The sequence below is a fragment of the Vidua macroura genome, chromosome 4, assembly GCF_024509145.1.
Source record: "Vidua macroura isolate BioBank_ID:100142 chromosome 4, ASM2450914v1, whole genome shotgun sequence".
In the NCBI taxonomy this organism is placed as follows: Eukaryota; Metazoa; Chordata; class Aves; order Passeriformes; family Viduidae; genus Vidua; species Vidua macroura.
Genome location: NC_071574.1, coordinates 5,898,416 through 5,915,883, shown reverse-complemented (window position 1 = coordinate 5,915,883; position 17,468 = coordinate 5,898,416). Strand labels below are relative to the sequence as shown.

At 46.5% G+C, this 17,468-nt stretch overlaps 2 protein-coding genes across 6 annotated transcripts in view; one reads left to right on the top strand and one right to left on the bottom strand.

The window, feature by feature from the left end:
* Positions 1-11,797, top strand: part of LIN54 (lin-54 DREAM MuvB core complex component) — a 39,770-nt gene extending 27,973 nt beyond the window's left edge. For all 5 annotated transcript variants that reach the window (XM_053975013.1, XM_053975012.1, XM_053975009.1 and 2 more), the window contains 9 exons: positions 744-960; positions 1,630-1,703; positions 1,857-2,054; positions 3,769-3,860; positions 5,051-5,122; positions 7,435-7,537; positions 7,731-7,868; positions 8,587-8,789; positions 9,106-11,797. In XM_053975013.1, coding sequence (XP_053830988.1) covers positions 744-960; positions 1,630-1,703; positions 1,857-2,054; positions 3,769-3,860; positions 5,051-5,122; positions 7,435-7,537; positions 7,731-7,868; positions 8,587-8,789; positions 9,106-9,307 — 1,299 coding nt within the window. In that variant the 3' untranslated portion in view covers positions 9,308-11,797. The remainder of the gene's footprint in view (positions 1-743; positions 961-1,629; positions 1,704-1,856; positions 2,055-3,768; positions 3,861-5,050; positions 5,123-7,434; positions 7,538-7,730; positions 7,869-8,586; positions 8,790-9,105) is intronic.
* THAP9 (THAP domain containing 9) lies at positions 11,759-16,872 on the bottom strand. Its single transcript, XM_053975007.1, has 5 exons — positions 16,793-16,872; positions 16,524-16,719; positions 16,148-16,433; positions 15,738-15,888; positions 11,759-15,413 (listed from the first exon to the last, which is right to left on the bottom strand). Exons 1-5 carry the CDS (start codon positions 16,870-16,872, stop codon positions 13,487-13,489), a joined length of 2,640 nt encoding a protein of 879 aa, XP_053830982.1. The 3' UTR covers positions 11,759-13,486.
* Between the last annotated feature and the right edge of the window lie 596 nt (positions 16,873-17,468).

The following is a 17,468-nucleotide window of genomic DNA, read 5'->3' as shown; positions in this document are numbered from 1 at the left end:
TTTCTTGTTATCAGTTTGTAGTTTGAGAAAAGTTGGAAAGATGAACTTTTGCAAATTCCAGGTATACTGATACTCCAGCTGTAAGGTAGCACAGGTCTGCTGAGCTCTCTTTCTTTCAGCATTTTGCCTTTTTTTCTTAATGAATTTGTTTTGCTACTCCTCATTGTTCTTGCTTCTTTCATTTCTCAGCTTGTACTCTTTCTGATGTCCATCAGTTATGGATTCTGTTTCCTTTTCCTCTCAAGGGTTGCACAATGATTTCTGTGGATTACTTACAAACTATCTTAACAGGACATATCTGTACACACACAGATAAATTATGATGCAGTCCAGACAAACTGTTCTGCAAGTTCTTACCATGTGCTTTTAATAGTAGGAATATTTCTGTGTTTGGTTGGTTGATTGTGGAAGACAAACCAAGCCATGTTCTATGTAGTCACTTGAAATAGTTTTGGCAGATGTATCTTGTGGACTGAGTCACCCTATTCATGTAAATACTAGTTTACTCTGGTGTTTGGTGTAGAGCATTGAAAATGGAACTCAGTTTACTCTGAGCTGTTGAGAGGCATTTAATCTCTTTGCATCTGTTCTGCTTTTGAAAGCAAAAAGAGGATAACTGTCTTCCCTCTCAAGGGTACGAATGGTATGCTAGAGTTGCTCACTAACAAATTGAGAAATAAACCTGTTGATGTTCTTTCTGCCTTTGTACAAGTAACTTTGTGCTGTCTGTGTTGGCTTAACAGGCTGTGAAATCAGCAGTGCAGACCATTACTGTAGGAGGAGTGGGTACATCTCAATTTAAGACAATTATTCCCTTGGCAACTGCACCCAATGTTCAGCAGATTCAGGTACCTGGAAGCAAGTTCCATTATGTCAGACTCGTTACTGCCACAACAGCCAGTAGTTCAACCCAATCTGCCAGTCAAAATCCCAGTACGAATACTCAGCCTCTGCAACAGGGTAAGTGCTGGTGGTAATGTTGTCTGGTAAACCTCTGTTGGGTTTTTCTTTCATGTTTGTTCTGTAACGATTAAAATGAATACGTAACAGAGATCTGTGAAGACTGCCAGATGTACTTGGTTTTGTGGTAAGGCTTCCATAAATTCCATATTCTGCTGGTACCTCTTGTCTTTATGTGAAAATGCTCCTCTGTATCAAATTGCTCTGTAGCTGGGCCTGAATCCTGGGATCATTTTAGGTTGCTTTTCCCTAGTTTACCGGATGTGTAAACTCCCATCTCCTCTATATGAAGAGCATGAAGGTGGGACAGCCCACAAGCATATTGCCAAAACTCCTGTAACATGAAGATCCTTCCATGTAAATTGCTTTAGAAGTGTCAGGTGTTTTTGCTGGTTTCTGCCCATGCTTTCCAGAGGGGTGATGGAATAAAAGATTTCAAAGGGAAAAGGGATGTAAGGGAGATCCAGTGTCCAGAGGAGGTCTGCACTCTTGCTGTGAAATGTGTGCCAAAGACCTGTTTACAAAGGTCTTGTCTAGACCCAAGTGTTGCATGCCACGAGTTACAGTGTTAAGTACCTCTGTGCTATGCACATGTGAAAGTCTGAAGGGCTGAACTGTGGGCTTGGAGTGACTAACACACGTTCATATGATGTTGTTTCTTGACACCAGCAAAGCCCGTGGTGGTGAACGCGACCCCCGTGCGTATGTCAGTTCCCATAGTACCAGCACAGACTGTGAAACAGGTGAGTTAAGTTTAGGTCTTGTAATAGTCCTGACCTGTTTTGGCTGGACAGAAAAAAAGTCTGCTTCCAGCTCTGTAAAGAACTGTTCTGCTAATCAAGGTGTGTTCTGAATGACTGAAACACTGATTTCACAAAGAGCTCTTTTCTCTCCAGGTGGTGCCCAAGCCAATCAACTCAACTTCTCAAATAGTCACTACCAGTCAGCCCCAACAAAGACTTATCATGCCAGCCACTCCACTGCCACAGATCCAGCCCAACCTCACCAACCTCCCCCCAGGCACTGTGCTGGCACCAGCCCCTGGCACAGGAAATGTTGGCTATGCAGTCCTTCCAGCTCAGTATGTCACACAGGTATGGCCTTTCCCAGAGATGGTTAAGCAAATGCTGCTCCTGTGGAACATTCTGCCTTTCTCTTAAAGGTTTCTGCTCTGTCACTGCCACCTGACACTGAGGCAAGTTTCTTTTAGGGACCCTTGGCAGAATGATGACAGCACTTTAATTTCAATCATAGTTACAATTAAAGCTTTGTTTTCTCAAAGGAGTTTTTATTATCATAATAGCACAGCATTTCTGTAAGCAGAATTGGTGTAGTGCAATTTTGAGTAGCATAGTACAGAATTTATAATGTCAACTTACTCAAATCACCTAGATCTCAACTTGGAATTTCTAATCACCTAGACCCTGCATATTGGGTCAGATCTTGATACAAAGTTTGCTTCATCACTTTAGCAATCATAACCTAGACTTGAAAATCATATGAAAGAGTACAAGTCACTTGGTCCTCAGATGTCAGTGGAGGTGACCCTGGCCACTGGCAGTCACAGGGCTCAGTGTACAGCAGCAGTTCCAGTCCAGGTTCATCACTTAGGACTTGGAACAGCTTGATTTTATAACTGCCCTGTGTGCTGTTACACTTCCCTGTTCCATGACAGTCACCACCACCTGGTTGTCTGGGTGTCTGAGATCTCCGTGGCCAGTAAGGAACAGAGTAATTGGCCTGGTGCCCAGAAATAGTGAGGGGAAGAAGAAATCCCATTGGTTTGTCTGCTTGGTTCACAGGACCTTCAGAGTCTGATGATGAGAAAGGGAGCATTTATGTGACCTGCTTGATCACAGAGAATGGCTGTCTTCATTATAAAGTGGTGTTTATTCAATATAAAGTGGTGCACATTGCCAGGGGTCAGAAGCAGCTGGTACCAGTCACCAGCTGAGGCCTAAGGATTCATTTTTTGCTCTTTGCCAGGATCTGACCAACGTTCAGGATGAAAAGGAGAATAGATGAAATGTTCTGCTGAAGGCTGAAATTTGTAGAAACAAAGACTCTGATAGCTCCTGGCATTACTGGTACCAGACTGGTTTCTGGTTGCCTTTTGGTTTTGTCACAGTTGCAATTTGACCCTGAAGATTGTTACTGTGTCCTTCCAGTCTAGTTCTGCAAATTTTACTTAAAACTAACATCTGTTGGACCTCTCCTGAGGTTTGTGTTCCAGTCACAACCTGTCCTCATTTGCCTGGCCCCAGTAGGTCTGTATCTTGCTATGTGCCAATATGTCCCCAGAACCTGTCCCAGCAGGAGCAAACAGCTGCTTCTAAGTAATGCTAAAGAAGGTAGCCCAGAGCAGTGTTGTTTGGCAGGTTCTTATGAGATTTTGGTTTTTTAATGTGAAAAATAAATGGTGGGTTCAGGTTGGAATGCAAACCATTTTGCTTACTTTCATAACAAGTAGCTTTATATTTGTGCAGGATGTGATTCTGCTCTATTAGGGGAAAAATGAGCGTGTTTTTAGGAGCTGTCTGTGGTCTAAACATTTCTGTGTGTTATGCCTGTCATCTGTATGGATCTAGACACTGTAGTAGACAACAAAAAATACAATCTAAAATGGTATTTTTATGCTTAGTATGGAGGCAGGAAGTTGCCACCTGGTCCAAGTTCTATAAGAGTCTAAAAGTGTTGTTAGAAGCAAGTTATTTTTGTAGCAATATCTGGAAAGCTAATTTAAAGACTAGCAACACATCCTCTTTATAATTTCTTTGATGTCAGGCATTAACCTTTTTGTTTTGTTAGCTACAACAGTCATCCTATGTATCCATAGCGAGCAACACTGGCTTCACAGGGACATCCAGTGTCCAGTCCCAGGCAAGACTGCCATTTAATGGGTAAGAGTTCTAAAAAAAAAAAGAAAATACCAAAACCTGTAGAATAGGCTGCTTGAATAAACATGAGGTCTTGGAGTTTGGTTTGGGGAATTTTCAAGTCTGCTGTGGTGTGATTATTACCTCTAACTGAAGGATGTGGATCTCTCTGATATTTGAGCCAGTCTCTTGATCAAAGCTGTGTTTTCCTTTCTGTTTTTTGAACTCATGCAGCAGGAAGTTGACCTGAAAGCTCCCTGTTGCTCGTTTTTTATTTGCAACAGCACCTGTGAGCTACAGGCCTCAACTATTTCTCAATATTGCTGCAAAGAGGTTCTGGACAACATATAAGCTAGATGCTTAACACATGCAGAAATTCAGCCAAACAGCAAAATGGATCCTGATGGGAGGCTTTTGGTTTTTTCAGTCTTGCATTTTTCCTTGAAGGATGAAAATAACAGCTAATGTATATTATTTTCCCTTTGCCAATCCAGCAGGCTTAGCTGTTCTGCACAGTCCTTTTGTGTTACTGTTTGCTGGAAATTGTGAACATGAAGTTGCTTTTTTGTTGCTGCAACCTCAACTGATGCAAACTAATCCCAAATCCAGATGCAGCTATTCAAATGAACGGGTTTGATTTAATCTCCCTGGTATTACGTGCAGAAATTGCTGGATAGGGGTGGAACAAATCTCATCGGATGTGATTAGTGTCACAAAATCCAAGTCTTAGGAGCAGTTAAAGACTGTGTCTACGATAAAATTTATCTGAAAACTGAATACTGTGGTTTGGCTTGCTTTCCCATTATTCCAGAGGTGGTATTTTTTTTGGTTTTTTTTATTTTTTAAATTCTGAGTAGAACAAAAGAAAAGGCACACATCATGTTGTGTGAATTTTGGTTGGATCTGGTTCCACTGCACTTGAAGGGATTCTGGGGAAGGTTTCCCTGACTCTAGTTTTTTAGTTATGCTTCTTCTAGCTTTAAAGCCTAATTGCTACTTCAGGCATGCATCCAAATTTGCAGCAAATAATCCATCTCTTTCTGGGCTGGAAAGGCACTATTTATAATAGTTACTTAAACACAGTCACCCAAAAAACCTAATGCAAGGGGAATATAAAGATTTTTTCGAAGTTTTTTATTATGAGATGTTTAAAATTTAAAATAGGAACAAACTGATCAAACTGTGTGTAAATAAATGCCCTTTTCTCCCCCCAGAATAATTTCTTCTGAGTCTGCAAACCGCCCCAGGAAGCCTTGCAATTGTACTAAGTCTCTGTGTTTGAAATTGTAAGTACAGCTTGGTACAGTTTTCTTTCTTTTAATCTTTTAACGTCACAAATGTGTGCCAAGTATCAGGATATAATGGTTTTAAGTATGTCAGAAATTTTATATCTAGATGCTGATTTAAGGTGGATATTGGTGGAGATGTTGCAGAGCCTGTGTAATTTTGCAGCTCCTGTGAGCTGTATGGACCATGACATTTAAAAATGTCTAATTTTGCATCATGTACCTTATTGCATGGTGGAGCCAAGTCCACTCAGCAGCTCTGGTTGCCTTGTTGGTACCATGAGTGAAATGATATCTAATGATATCACTCATGGGTATTTACTATACTTTGGTGAAGTGCATCATGCTAGATCAAATACTTCAGAAAAAATTGGTCTGTGTATATTTTATTAAAGGATTGAATAAACAAGTGATTCTTCACTGATAGGTCTGCATCTTGCTTATCCATGAGATATTGTGCTATTCCATTCCATGTATTTGTAAGAATTTGACACAAAAGCATTTGGAGCTGAGGAGAGTTTCTTCACCTTGATCAAAGTCACTTTACTGATATTTCTGGGACAGGAATGGGAGGAGATACTGAAATTAATCTGTGGTTCTGAATCCTAGACAATGAAGAGGAAATCAGGGGTGTGGTACTCGAAGGGGAAGTGATGCAATGACATCTGAACCCAAGTTAAGAAGTTTGTTTAAACTCTTAAGCTTGGGTGTCTTTTGCATAGTGCACCCCACCTCTGTATGGGGAGGTGTGCCCTGTGTTTCGTATCTCAAACTTGTCTGTTGCAGAGCAGGAAGATGTGTAGCTGTTTTTCAGATATTTTGCATACATGACTGACCTCACAGTGCCCTAATGCATGTTACATGTGTAGGGGGTTAGGTTTTGGTGCCTGAATATGCCCTAGAAATGCTGGGAGAGGAATGGTATCACTGGGAATAATTCACACCTTCAGAATGCTGTTAGGAAGCAAGCTGTTCTTGTAAAATCACTGATGTTATGTGTTATGGGCATTGGTGCAGAGCAGATGGTTAATTCAGTCTGGCACAGGTGCTTTCTCAGTAGTAAACCCTTTTTTTTTGTCTAGAGGGGAACTTATTTTTTCCCAAATAAAATAGGTGCATAGCCTATTTACTAAGAAGTCAACTCAGTTATTTGCTCACGTTCTGAATTGATGCTGGCCCTGGTTCTTTTGGAAACCAGGACTATTCTACCACTGAATTTTAAAAAATCAAGAAGAGCTGTTACAGGTTGTAAAAGCTTTTGATTTAGTTTTGCCCTGGGATCATTCAAGATGCTAAAAATCTCCAAAATCTAGGTCAACCTGATGAAGGGTTGCAGTGGGCTCCAGGGCAACCCTGGTCTATTTATGTGGTGCTAGGCTGGGCAGAAAGCCAGTTTAGCAATGGGTTTAGGCTCCAAAAAATGACCATACACCCCCAGCAGGATTTGAAAAGCAAGTGAAGAGGATCAGCAGCTTTCAGCTATTAGCTGGTGGTGGTCCTGCAAACCTTGAAACGTGTTGGAGTTTGTTGTGGCCTAAAGCCATGTTTGAGCTGGGAATGAATGTGGTATTTCCATGTATCAGATCTACAAGTCTGTGGATTGGTGAGATGATGTTTTTGATGGGAGGCACCAGAGGTACATAAGAAACATGGCAACATGATTGGCTTTTGCTGTCCATGTTTTTCTGCTTTTTGTTCATATATTTGTCCCTTTTTAAAGTCTGCTTTATCCTCATTCAGATCCTTGCCTTGGTTACCTGTGCTTCAAAGCCTCTGAGATGTACCAATTGTTATCCCTTTTCTATTCTTCCATCCCAGCTTAAGGGCAAAACTAATAAAAAAAAAATCTCCTTCCTGGGTTAGTTTGCCTGTTAACTGTCACTCCAATTGCTTGCCTTTTATTTTGGCTGTGTGAGGGCTCCTGAGGGCTGACTTGGACTGACTGGGTCAGGAGCTGGCTGTGTGGTGGCTGCAGCAGACCTGCCCTCAATATGTGGGGGACCCAAGAGTCAGTCTTGGAAAAAGTCTCATTAACTTCTCTTGCTGCTTGGGGGACCTGTGCTATGTGATGAGCTCAGGTGGACACCCTTGAGCTCCACCTGTGTCTTTAGACAGCAGCTAGACTTGCAGTAGAGGATTTTGGCTCTGCAGTGAGGTTGGTACTGCTTGTACATGTGGAGTTGAGCATAAGGTGTCCTTTACCTATATTGGTGCCAGAGTAAGAACTTCTGCTACTGCAGTGTGGGAATCAATACTCACACACCAGTGCAATGGTCAACATTTACAAATGCTTTCTGCATCTTGTGTTTCAGGTATTGTGACTGCTTTGCAAATGGTGAATTCTGCAATAACTGCAACTGTACAAATTGTTATAACAACCTGGACCATGAAAACGATAGGCAAAAAGCAATAAAGGTGAGGGGCCTCTTCCCCTGCCCCCTGGGCTCAAAGTCATTTAGCTTCTTTTTTCTGAAGCTCCAGAGTGGGACAGAGTGGGTGTATAATGCCCTGATCTCCTCCCACATGTGCAAGGCTTAAGTTCTTTTATTGCACCTCTAAATTCTTCTCCCTGCATGCAATGACTGACCCTTTGGGTCTGCATTGACAGGCCTGCCTCGACAGAAACCCTGAAGCCTTCAAGCCCAAAATAGGGAAAGGAAAGGAAGGAGAATCGGATCGGAGGCACAGCAAAGGGTGTAACTGTAAACGCTCGGGATGTCTCAAAAACTACTGCGAATGTTATGAGGTACAAAGCATTATCTCATTTGAAAACTAGTAGCTTTTTCCCTTTAGTGTAGTGACTTCTCTCATTTGCTTTGTCTCTTCCTTGTATTGCTATAATGTTTTCTCTTCTGTTTGTTTCCATTCCTGTAATGTTACATCTTCTCCCAGAAGTTTGCACATAGAAAGCCATGTACGTGGAAAAATTGGTCACTACTGTTCTGTAATTTTAATTTTAAACAATTTAGCAACTTTGAACTTAGGCTTGGATTTGTTTTTTACTGAATAGCACCATTTCCTAAAGAAATTTACTGCACCAAGTCCCTAGGAGGAGTTGAAGCAGCATCCCACAGATGCTGTGGGATAGAATGTGTCTTTGGAATTCAAAAGCAGAAGTTGTTGTTACTTCATTACTAACTGATCAGTCTCTGAATGTAGAGACAGTGTAGATGGCCCTTTCTCAAAACTCAGCTGACTGGAAACTGAGGTTGATGAAGAAAGGGATGAGTGGGAAACCACTTATTTACATTTTATGCTCTATGGTTCTATGATTCAATTGAAGTATGCATTCTGGGAAGACATCTCAACTTGAGGTAAGAATTTAGAGAGAAGATTAGTACTTGGGAGTTTGTTCTAGTTGCTAATTGGCAAGAGATTAAAATAAGGTCTCCTTTTTGTTGTGATTTCTCATAAGGGGAGTCAAACTTGCAACAGGTTTCTTTTGTTTTGTTTGTTTCTTTCAGGCAAAAATCATGTGTTCTTCCATATGCAAATGCATTGGCTGTAAAAATTTTGAAGAAAGCCCGGAGCGAAAGACATTGATGCATTTAGCAGATGCTGCAGAGGTCAGGGTGCAGCAGCAGACTGCTGCAAAGACCAAGTTATCTTCCCAGATCTCAGACTTGCTGACAAGGCCAGCACCAGCACTCAGCAGTGGTGGTGGGAAGTAAGTTAATGCTGCACCCTCTTTGAGTTGTTTCTAACACAGGTTTTTGATGTGTGTGACAGGTATGTCCCTGTCATCTCTGAGCCTTGTCTGTGTAAGCTGTAGAGGTGGGATGGAACACTGTTCCTCTAACAGTAGGGATTCTGAGCCACCAGTTCCTTTGGCTGTTAACTGAGGCTTATTCACTGTCTAAAGGCTCTTGGAAGCAATGGGACAGATGAAATCTCATCAGTCCTCGGACTAAAAAGTCGCCAGCCCTGGAGTCAGGCGCCTTGTGTGTTTTTGCAGATGCTAAGTGGATGTTTCTTTGTTTCAGGCTGCCCTTTACATTTGTCACCAAGGAAGTGGCTGATGCAACCTGTGAATGCCTCCTGGCACAGGCAGAGCAAGCGGAGAAGACGGGCAAGTCCAAAGCTGCAGCAGAGCGCATGATCCTGGAGGAGTTTGGACGCTGTCTGATGAGGGTTATCAGCTCTGCAGGGAAGTCCAAAGGTGACCCTTGTGCCATGAACTGCTGACTCATGCACATGAGCCACAATGAAGCGGACTGAACAGAACACTTAAGGCACAGGGACACTTTGGTTTAGCATAAAGGATGGATTTAATAATATTTGTTAATTTGGTGCTTGTTGTAAATTGACCCATGTAAGATTGAAACAGGAAATTCTTTTATAACAAGATGTAGAGCCTTTTAAATCTTAGCTAAATCCTCTTCTACGTCAGACAATGCCTGAAAGTCAGTTCTTCTTCCCAATGTACAGCTTTTACCCTGAGTTTCTTAAAAGTTAGATGTGTTCTCCCCTTTCTCCCAGAATAATTGTCTGAAGGGCATATATAAATTATTATAATATATATTATTTACAGTGTATGGATTTGCATCACTGTGCATAGAGGAAAACACAGGTGATGTCAACAGCCAGGTCATGCTTTTGCTGACAGGCCTGTAATATGGAGGTACCAGTGTATCCAAGATAATTCTGAAAGGAAATAGGTAGAAATAAGCATCTAAATGGAAGGTAGTACTTGTATTTAGGACCTGACACAGCATGTCCCTGTAGTGCACAGAGCACTGTGAGATACATAGGTAATAATACAGAGGGGTTGCTTGCACCCCAACTGAGCAAGTTGTGGAGAATGTTTCTGGAGTAGGGCCCAAGGAGTACAGAGGAGAATGGCATTACAGGGAATGATAGGAATGGGGCAGAGTGCTCAGGTGTTTCTTAAGCTGGAACTTGGAAGGCTAAGACAGTGGCCTGTCCTCAGAAGTGAGGAAGAGCAGCCATAATGCCAGACTATCTGCCCAGTGTAGTGTTACCTAAGTGTGTAGCAGATTGATGCTGTTGTTTAGGTGAAGCTTGGTTTTTCAGAGGTCTGCAGCAGCCTAATCCCTCACTGGAAGTAGGGCTGTGCAGTCCCTTATGGTTTCTAGGATCGAGCTGTAACCCTGGGAAAGTGTTTAGGCCTGAGAAGCTGAAGTCACAGGAGATGACAATCTGCATCTGAATCGACTTGCAAATGCAGGTAGGGATCATGTTCAGCCTGCTGTAGGTATTCAGGATGCTGCTTCTCTCCATGTTGGCTATTTACTTGGCATAAAGGCTCTTTTAGTGTTGTTTAGAATAATTGTGAGAGATGATCAGAGAAAAGTGCTAGCACAGAATCAGGATTGCTACAAAAACACAGATCCTTTTTACACTAAATGGGGGGCAATCAGCTATAGCTGGGTATAAACTAAGGCAGGGGATTTTTTCAGTATTTGTTACAGGCAATATCAGATCACATTTTTGATAGTGGAACACATTTGCAGAATTAACCTGGTGGGTTACTTGCCTATCATGAACATCCATTAACCACGTTTAATCACAGGCATTTTTATTACCTGTCTCACTGCAGCCTGAACTAGCTATGTTTTTTTCCAAACGGGATTTTGCATTCCTTCTATAAAACTGTAAATACAGAGAAATGCAGGTCCAGGCTGGGGAGAGGTAGTGGCTAGGCACACCAGCAGCAGAGCCTCAGTGTGTGAAGGCAACAGGGGTAGGAAGATGCTTCACCTCCCAGCCCTGTGCACTGCACAGAAGGCACTTGACCCTTCTCTGGTGCCTCCTTGAAATGCCTGGGAGGCAGTGAGCAGCAGTGGTGGGCTCACAGACCAGGTCTGACCTGCCAGTCACTGTCTGAAGGGCTCTGTTAGCTAAGGACATCTCCCTGAGCATAAATAGCAATGTTTGTGCAAATCTCTGAAAAGGGAATCCACCTCTCGTGTAAGTAAATGCCACGTTTTTTCATTATTAGGACTTGGATTTACTAAAAAATCAGTGCAGTAACTTTACCTGTAGATAGTGCAGATATTCCGTTCCCTTCTAGTGACCTAATATAGTCTGTCCAGTAAGATTTGTATAAATGTAAATTAGTGTAAGTGAATAAAGTAATACCTACTTACGTTATTTTTCAAACAGATTGCAATATGCCTTTTATTTAGACTTCAATCTGTGTTAATTTTGTATATATTCCGTGTTTTACTCTAAATTGCACCTTTTGTGATGTGTATTTATATACAGTGTGCAAAAGCACTTGTGAAATTTAGATTACAGTTGTAATTATGTATGATGGCATTGCTGGAGAATATTTTGCTTGTAAAGACTTTGAAGGTGCAATCAAATGCTCTTAGTTCTTCTATTTTGTTTTGAACAAGCTTTCTCAAATATTAAGCTTGGATTTCTGTCTCCCTTCTCCCTGGTGCAGAGTGTATGAATTGGTTTTTGTACTTCCTTAGCCATTTGCATCAAACTGCTGGACAAGATTAACAGTCAAGTTCATCCAGTTACATAAAAAATAATTGGGAATGGGGCAAGGGTTCATTTTATAGTTCTGTTTACATCCAAAAGTAGAAAAATTAAATTTATATTTACAAGACCTATTCAAAGAATACACTTTTCTATATTGTACAAATAAAACAGTCAGATAAGTCACAAAAAATAAACATTTATACTATTCTGTAAATATGATTTTTTTTGCACTCCTTTGCTTCAGCACTGACAAATATACACAGAAGGTTTGTCACTGAAATAGCAAAATAAATTGTTAATACTAGGTCCACTTCTGATGCAAGTACTGACTTGGATTTTCAGTGTGAGACCAAATGCTACCAGAGATAAATAAATATCCCTTGGTTACTGGTGTGCTGTCATGCACAGCAATCCATGGCACAGTTCATAACTACTCATTTTAGAGCTGGAGGTGGAGGCAATGCAAGTGTTCCAACATTCCATAATTGCAATCTGTCACTGAGATTTCAGCAGCATTTTGCCAGTTGTCCCAAAAATCACATATAGAAGGGAGGGAATAGTTTCCTGCAAAGTCTCTTGTAGCTGGAATGGCTCTGCGACAGTGATGGCTTCAAGGTGCTTTTTTTGCATAGATATTTGGATTGGAAAAAAGCTCAGAAGTTCTGGTTGGTTCCTCCCAGCAGTGATTGTATGAATTTCTGTGGTGCTGCTGCTCTCAAAGCAGAGCTTGAGGGGTTGAGTGCAGCAGAACTAAGGGAAAGAGGAGAAACCCAAACCAATCAGGGACAGTTTTGTCAACTTACTGGTAGGCAGAATGATACCTTTATTATTATTACTGCCCTAGGATGTGGCAGATCACCAGTTTTCATCCCAGCTCCATCATGGATCTTGAAAGTGAGTGAACAGCAGATTTTGTGGGAATTCGTTTCCTTCCACCTCTACGGCAAAAGGAAACCCCTTAGTTCTGCATGGCAAAAGGAAACCCCTTAGCAGCAGTTCTGCCAAACTTTGCTATTCCAGGCAAAGCACTGGAGGCAGCTTCCTTGCCATGGAAATGAACTAACTGAAGAAACCTGTCCTACTTGGTGGCATCAAAGCTATGGTTCAAGTGATCAGTGGAAACACTGAAGGGAGGGTGGGTGCCATGTGCCCTGGGCTGCAGGACACAGGCCAGCCCTTGGAGGATGGGGCCATGAAATGGGAACTGAAATGCTTGCCCTCTGCAGCACACCCATGTATTCCTACCCCTAGAGGAAAGTATTGGTGCTCCTGGATGCCACTGGACACAACAATCTGGTCACAGGCTCAGCAGTGATCCAGAGGACCTAGACTGGATCAGCATCTTTAGCTGTTTCATGAGACCTACTGGAAAGGTGATTAGAGCTTGTGTACAACTTCGAGTGCCACTTCCTTTTCACATCTTTATTTTCTTATTTAAGTAGAAACTCTGCGAACTTTCTTGCTCCCAGATTTTATAAAGCACATCTTTTTGGTGAAATCAAAGTGCCAGTGCATGTGATTCCCTGCAACCCCATCAATTATCAGCTTTCTTCTGGCAAGAGCACTTGCAGCACTAAAGCCACCCAGCACTTCCAGGGACACTGCAGTCTCCTACCACTGCCCCAGGCGCCTTGAGCAGCCCTGGTTCATCCTGACCTGCCATATGTAAATGCATGGCTGCTCTGCAGGACTGCTAGAAGGAACAGGGGATCGGATAAACTTCCTTGCTTTGCTCAGTTAAACTCTGGTTAGGGGGTTTGCAGTGGCCCAAAACAGCACTGCTTATCAACACCAGTTCTGCCAACGTTGTTTCCTCACGTGTGTTGCCTAGATCTGTCCAGCACTGAGCCTCGGCAAGGAACAGCCATCCTTGGAATCACAGAGTAATCACTAAGACCATGTGTGGGTTTAGCTTGACTGACAGCTACCCAGTGGTGATGGAAACAAATGCTTTCCCTTCAGTCTCTTCAATTTATGCCTTCCACAAGGGTATTTCAAATTCAGGTGTTGGGCGGGGTGTGTTCTTATGTTTAAGTAACACCGTGTTATTTCCTTTACTAAGACTGTGTAGTGGTTGTTGATGCTCAGTTCCCCCTCAAATAAATGGTTTGTGAGGGTGGGAAAGAGGGGGCTTTCTCCCAGAAGCTCCTGGAAGACTTTCTGTTCTAGACACAAATGCCACAGCTTGGTGTTTTTGTTGGCACCTCCTACTTTGCCATATCGGTTTAGGACTTGTTCTGAAATGCTTGTTATGTGGTGCACACTGGCTGAGGGCAGACTCACGCCACCTAACTTTCTTATGTAGAGCACTGACCTGCATCTTAGCCTGCTCTCACCTGCCTCAAACAGAGAGGCAAAACAAGCCTCACACTGCAAGTCCAAGGCCAGCTGCTCGGCCACCCAGCCAGCAGTGCAGGTGAGGCTCTGTGCGTGCAGTGACAGATCTGTCAGCGCGTTGCTGAGGGCAGAGCTGGGCAAAAGCAGCCCTGCACTGTAGGGGTACTCTGGGGCCAGAGTCCTGCCAGGAGCTGGGTGATACTGAGCATGAATGCTGCCCAGAGTCACAGCTCTCCTCTGAGACAGGGATGCATCCCAGGGGCTGGCACTGCCACTGCTGGGTGGTGAGCCGGGGGCCAGGCTGCAGCTGGCCAGCAGTTTGTGGTAAGCAGCCTGGAACACGGTGCAGGTGGGGCTGCTGCTGCCACAGGCTTGTTGAAGGGCCCTGAGAAACTGCTCCAGAGGGTCCAGGCTGAAGGCATGTGCATGGAGGTGGTGGGAAGGAGTACCTTTTGGACATGTGTGGTTGGAGGAGAGCCACTTGAGGCTTTCAGCGTTGAGCAAGAAGCTCAGAAATCCCAGTTTGCGTTTGCTCTTAATAATGTATCTCCCCACAGAGTCTGTTAAGTTGACAAAGCAGCTCCTGGCCTCGTCGAAGAGGTTGCTTATTTTGGTGTAATTTCCAGCAAGGAAAGGCTCCTTTCCGTAGGGGCCTCTGCCATAAAATACATCGCACAGAGAGCTCATCAGACGCACAAACTTGACAGTCCCGCTGCAGCTCTGAAACGAGGCAAGGCCCAGCTTCTGGAGGTGCTCCAGTGCCTCAGCAACACCCTCGCTGAACAGCAGGGTAGCAAGGTTGACCTTCAGGTGGTAACTCCCTTTACTCCCAGCCCTGCCTGACTCAGGACTGCACAGCTCCAACACCCTCTGCTCGCCCAAAGCTGCCAGCTCCACCACATGCTGCCACCACATGGTGTCACCGAGCCACTCGACCTTCTGGAAGCACTGCAGAGCATTCCTTATCAGCAGGAGGGCATGACAGACGTCAAAGAAGTATGCGATGCTGTGAGCAGAACCGGGTGGGTGCTGGAAAGTGCACTGAATCCTTTTGGGATCTATCCTGATCCCCAAAGCTCTGGCAGTCTCAGCACCACGAGCAGAGGCACTCGATGTCACAGCCAGGACCACGATCCCAACGTTGTTCAGCTTATGGATGGCCTGACGAAGGAGCTGAGCGAGGAAGCGGCCGGATGTGCTGTTCACCAAGAAATAGCCAAGGGGAGCTGTCCAAGGGCTCGAGATGCCGACTGCCATGAGGATTATCGCTTCCGACGCCAGCGGAGCTTCGTCAGCGTCGAGGATGCCTGCTCCCAAGTCAACAAAGCCCGTCAGCTGCTTGGTCTGTGGGTCCCACTCCTGCTGCTTCTGCAGGGGCACATCCTGTACCAGCACGGCGCAGTAGCGGCAGGCCTGATCCCCTCTCTCCACCTTGTCCTGAAGCCGGAGAAAAATGTCACTGCTGAAGCCTGCAGCAGCCTCGTTATTAGACAGCCAGCTGGAAATAAAAAAGGGAGGATGTCATTAGGAGACGTGATTCTGGAAAAGTTGAAGCAACAGGCAGCACTTTTTACCACTTAGGACATGGTCAGCCATGCCCAGAGCTGCAGGGCAGGCTGAGACGTGCAGGGCAAAGAAGGCAGCCCTACTTTTCCTTCATGCATAGTCCGAGTTTCTTTCCTCTCACCCTAGTGGTGGGAAGCCAAGGAAAGTACTGACCATGCAGGGAAGTAACAAAGCAGCTTCAGGACGGATCAGTTACATCCATTTCTACACGAGTACTGGAAATACATTTTGAATGAATGAATAACTAAAAACTTGCTTTGTCAGGCTGTAAGGATGAGGGAGGGGAAGAATCTTCCGTAGGTAATCATAGGCCTTAATATGGTAGAGATGGAGAAGACAAGCAAATTGCCTCATTTCTGGTGAGTAGTCTGCCATCTGCCTCCAGCTGTGCAACTCTCGAGGCAAATCTGCTTAAGAAATCACAAAAGGCCAACTTTAGTGAAACAAATAAATGGCTGGAAACAGAGGCATACGTGACATAAACGCCCTGCAGAACGCAAGGCAACAGCATGGCCTCTGGAACAACTCGGTCCTGAAGGCTGGCGTGAAGTGCAGGGCTCAGCAACGCTACCACTGTGCCTCGCCTCTTCCTTGGCACGGGTTAAGCAAAGACACGAACCCGGGGCGAGGGAGCGCACCCTGCCTCAGCGAGCGTCCCGGCAGTACCTGAAAACTGCGCCTGCAGCAAACTCACGATTTCCTCAGAAAGCTGCCGCTTTTCCGCCAGCTCCCTGAGGATGCTCGGCACGGTCCTGCGCCGGTGCGCGGCGCCGCACGTCCCGGCGGCCGGCGGCTGCTGCTGGCGCCGCGGGGCATCCGGCGGCGGCCGCGGCTCGGCCGCCCGCTGTCCCTGCAGGCTGTAGTTGTGGTCCCCGGCGGGCGGGCTGGGCAGCGGCTGCTTCAGCGTTCGGCCGGGGGTCCCGCTCCTCCTGCGGCCGGCGCCCGGCGGCTCCTGCCGGCGGAAGGAGAGGGCAGGTCACGGCACACGGCGGAACCCACCGCGGGGAGGGGAGCGGGGAGCGCGCCCGGTAGCCGCCCGCACCGAGGGGAGGAAGCGGGAGGGCACGGCCCCCCGCCGCAGCTTCCGCCGCAGCCCGTAGCGCTCGAAGTCCCCTTCGGCGAAGTGTCGGGAGCACAGGATGGCGCCGGGGCCGGGCCGCCACGCCCGGCGGCTCCGCGGGTCCACGCGGTTCACGGCGCGGATCCACTCGCGGCGCTGCGCGGCGTCCACCGGGAACCTGCGGCAGAGCGGGACGGCGGGATGAAGGGGCGGAGGGGCGGACGGAGGGGCGCGGGGGCGGGCGCACTCACTGGTGGAAGGAGATGCCGCGCTCGCGGCTCCGCCCGGTGTCGCGCACGGTGCAGCCCAGCGCGGAGCAGCTCCGCGTCATGGCCGCCGCCGCCGCCGCCGCCGCCGCGCCCGCCGCCGCGCGCGCGCCGCGGCGGGCCCGCCCATTGGCCGCCGCCGCCGCCCGCGCGCCCGGCCGCCGCCTCGCCATTGGCCCATTGGGCGCGGCGGCGCGGCCGCGTCACCGCGGGCGGCGGCGGCGGCGGGACCGGGAGCGGCCCGAGCCAACCGGGAGCGGCGGCGGCGGCGGGAGCAGCCAGTGGCGAGGGGCGATCCTCAGCGCCAATGGGAGCCGCGCCTCCAGCCCCTATTTATAGCGGGGCCGGAAGCGCGCGCCGCCTCTCCCGCTGTGCCGCGCCATGCGGTCCGCGCAGCGCCCGCCCGGCGCACGGCGTCTGCCCGCCGAGCGGCCGCGGAGCCCGGCGGCGGCGGGAGGCGGCAGCGGAGCCGTGCCCCTGCTGCCGTGAGGAGGTGGGTCCGGGACTGTGGCCCCCCCCGGCTGTGAAAGCCGGCTGAGCTCCCTTGGGCTGTTCCCCCCGCCCTGAGCTGGCCCCTGTCCCGTGATGAGTCTCACTGCTGTTCACATCATGAGCACGCCATGATTACTGCCCTTGAGCTGAGGACAGGCGGCACCGCGGC